This window comes from Anastrepha ludens, chromosome X, assembly GCF_028408465.1.
Source record: "Anastrepha ludens isolate Willacy chromosome X, idAnaLude1.1, whole genome shotgun sequence".
NCBI classification, from domain to species: domain Eukaryota; kingdom Metazoa; phylum Arthropoda; class Insecta; order Diptera; family Tephritidae; genus Anastrepha; species Anastrepha ludens.
The window spans coordinates 61,321,123-61,323,488 of NC_071503.1; the positions used below are offsets into that span (position 1 = coordinate 61,321,123).

The 2,366-nt window shown below is 48.9% G+C and overlaps 1 protein-coding gene across 1 annotated transcript; it reads left to right on the plus strand.

The window, feature by feature from the left end:
• The first annotated feature begins 579 nt into the window (after nt 1–579).
• On the plus strand, nt 580–1,371 carry LOC128870128 (uncharacterized). Its single transcript, XM_054112733.1, has one exon. It carries the CDS (start codon nt 580–582, stop codon nt 1,369–1,371), a length of 792 nt encoding a protein of 263 aa, XP_053968708.1.
• The last annotated feature ends 995 nt before the right edge of the window (nt 1,372–2,366 follow it).

Here is a 2,366-nt window from a genome sequence, read left to right on the forward strand (position 1 = left end):
TATAATTATCCCGCTCCTAATGCTGCTTTCGTCTCATTCTCTCACAGTTTGTTTTACGGAAGGTTTCACTTCTAGCGCGTCTAACCGTTAGACTGGTATTTTTTTTTTTTTAATTGTTAAGCGCTAAGTGCCCTTGGGGGAACCTGTTATCCCTATAGGGCACGTCCCCAGGTGGTGGATAGGGGAACGCCTCCCAGATATGGAAGGTAGGAGAGTAGGTCTCCCGCGAACCACACAGGTCGAAGACGTAAGCTTCGTTAAAAAAACCTCCCTCAACCCAAGGTGTGATGCGACCCGTGCCTATTGGGTGGGTTTGGCAGCCGGGGGACTAAATAAGGCTGTCTTCGTACGGAGCCTTCCTGATATCAGGCCGCCTAAGGTTGTAACGGTGACCTTGCAATGGTATGTGGCGCTGCCATGGTCGACCGGACATTTCCCCTTTATCCTCTTTGGTCACCGCGCATGGCGACATGCGCAGCTCCCTTGGCGGGGCAGGTGACCGTACGAACCAGATGAAATGAAAAAACAAAAACTTAAAAATTCGGATGACGGAAAACAAACACGGAACAAATGGACAAAATGACGGGAAAACATACTGACGCATCGACAGCACGTACAGATAAAAAACCAAACACGCGGACAGAACTACAGGGCAAGCAAACAGACAGACAGGAGGAAGTGACGGACGCACTTAAAAAACAGTCAGGCAATTGGACAAGACGTACGAGCAAGGACGAACTGAGGATGGCGGGGTCACCCTCAGAGGATGAGCTCTTGGCCTCCAGCCAAGAAACAGTTGAGGGCAAAGCTCTGGGCCACAGTACGCCAACAACTATAAATCAACCAACAACATCCGCTAAAGCCACGGGGCAAAAGCGTGGTAATAAAGGTACCTCGAGGTATAAACTCTACCAGAGGTCTCTCGCTAGCCTTGGCAGGATTCGGAAAAACGAGACCGAAGGTAAAGTTCATCCCAAAGATGAGACCGACAAGGCAAGATGTCAAAAGGTGGTTGATGAATACTTGGCATTCCAAGCCGCCAACAGGACAGATGCCAAAAAACGAAACCGCTCGCATGACGAAACTGGGAAGGGAACAAAGAAGCACAAGATATCGGATCAGGGTGCAGTTGCCTCCAAACCTATCAAGCGATTTAGTGAGGTGGCACGGGACCATCTCCAAATGGCGTTGGTAGACGAAACCTCTAACCGCGGAAAATCAGTGCTTGACAAATGGTCAGAGATTGAGACACGGTTGTCTCGCATAGTCGTTGACCATGTCATGGCGAACCCGGAGGGCCAAACACCAGGTTTCGACTCGGTGGAGGTAGTCCGCGGTTACCGTGCATTTCTTGACAAACGTGATTGGTAAAATCCAGAACAGCTGGGAAGGCTTGAAACTCAAGCTAATTCCGGCTAGCGAGATTCCACGAAGGCCGAGGGCTCGCATCTGGGTACCAAACATGGAGTTTGATGTCAATCAACTAGTCCCCTACCTTCAGGCGCATAATCGCTCGGTCCCGATGACCGATTGCTCTATCATCAAAGCGGACGCTCCGCAAAGGCACAGCATGTATTTCCTGCTTCTAATTGCAGAAGAGAGTCTGGGACCACTGGGGAAAGTGGAAAACAAACTTCGGTTTGGCGTTAGGAAGGCCCATCTGAAGATATTTCATTCTGCGAACCCGGAAGAGGAGCAGGATGAGGTCGATGTTGACAACGAACTGGCATGCAGCTGGATGACACCGAGTCTGAAAAAGGAAACCAATAAACATGTGTTCAAAGGTTGTCCCAATTAATCTGCAGCATTCACAGACTGCAACGGACAACCTAACCGTTCACCTGGCGGAGGAGGACGTGGGCATCGCATTGATTCATGAGCCCTGGGTGCGGAGCACCGAGGTGAAGGCGTTCACTGGGAAAAACTACAATATCTACTATAAACGGATAGAAGGTAATCCCAGAATATGTATTGTAGCTAAAAAACCCTTAAGCACATTTTTAATTCCATTATATAGTTAATAGGATGTTACGGCTAGTGAGGTGGAAGCCATTGACGGAGTCAGAATAACTCTTGCCTCTATATACATGGCACATGAGAGACCAGTACCGCCTGAGGAGGCCCGTAAACTTGTGTAGGAAAACCCGAACAAAACCCTGCTTTTCGGATGCGATGCCAATGCAAGCCACGTTTTATGGGAAGCTCCGAAACAAACGACCGAGGTGAGTCTCTTTATGATTTCATAATTAACACTAACTTGTCGGTATGTAACACTGGTAACACTCCCACTTTCACCTTTCCAAGTACGGAGTGCTGCAGGGGATGGGAGGAAGTGATCGATGTTACCCTAATGTCTGAAAACAGCT

Excerpts from the sequence above, each read along its gene's own strand:
- LOC128870128 (XM_054112733.1), top strand. The coding sequence starts at position 580 with ATGACGGGAAAACATACTGACGCATCGACAGCACGTACAGATAAAAAA.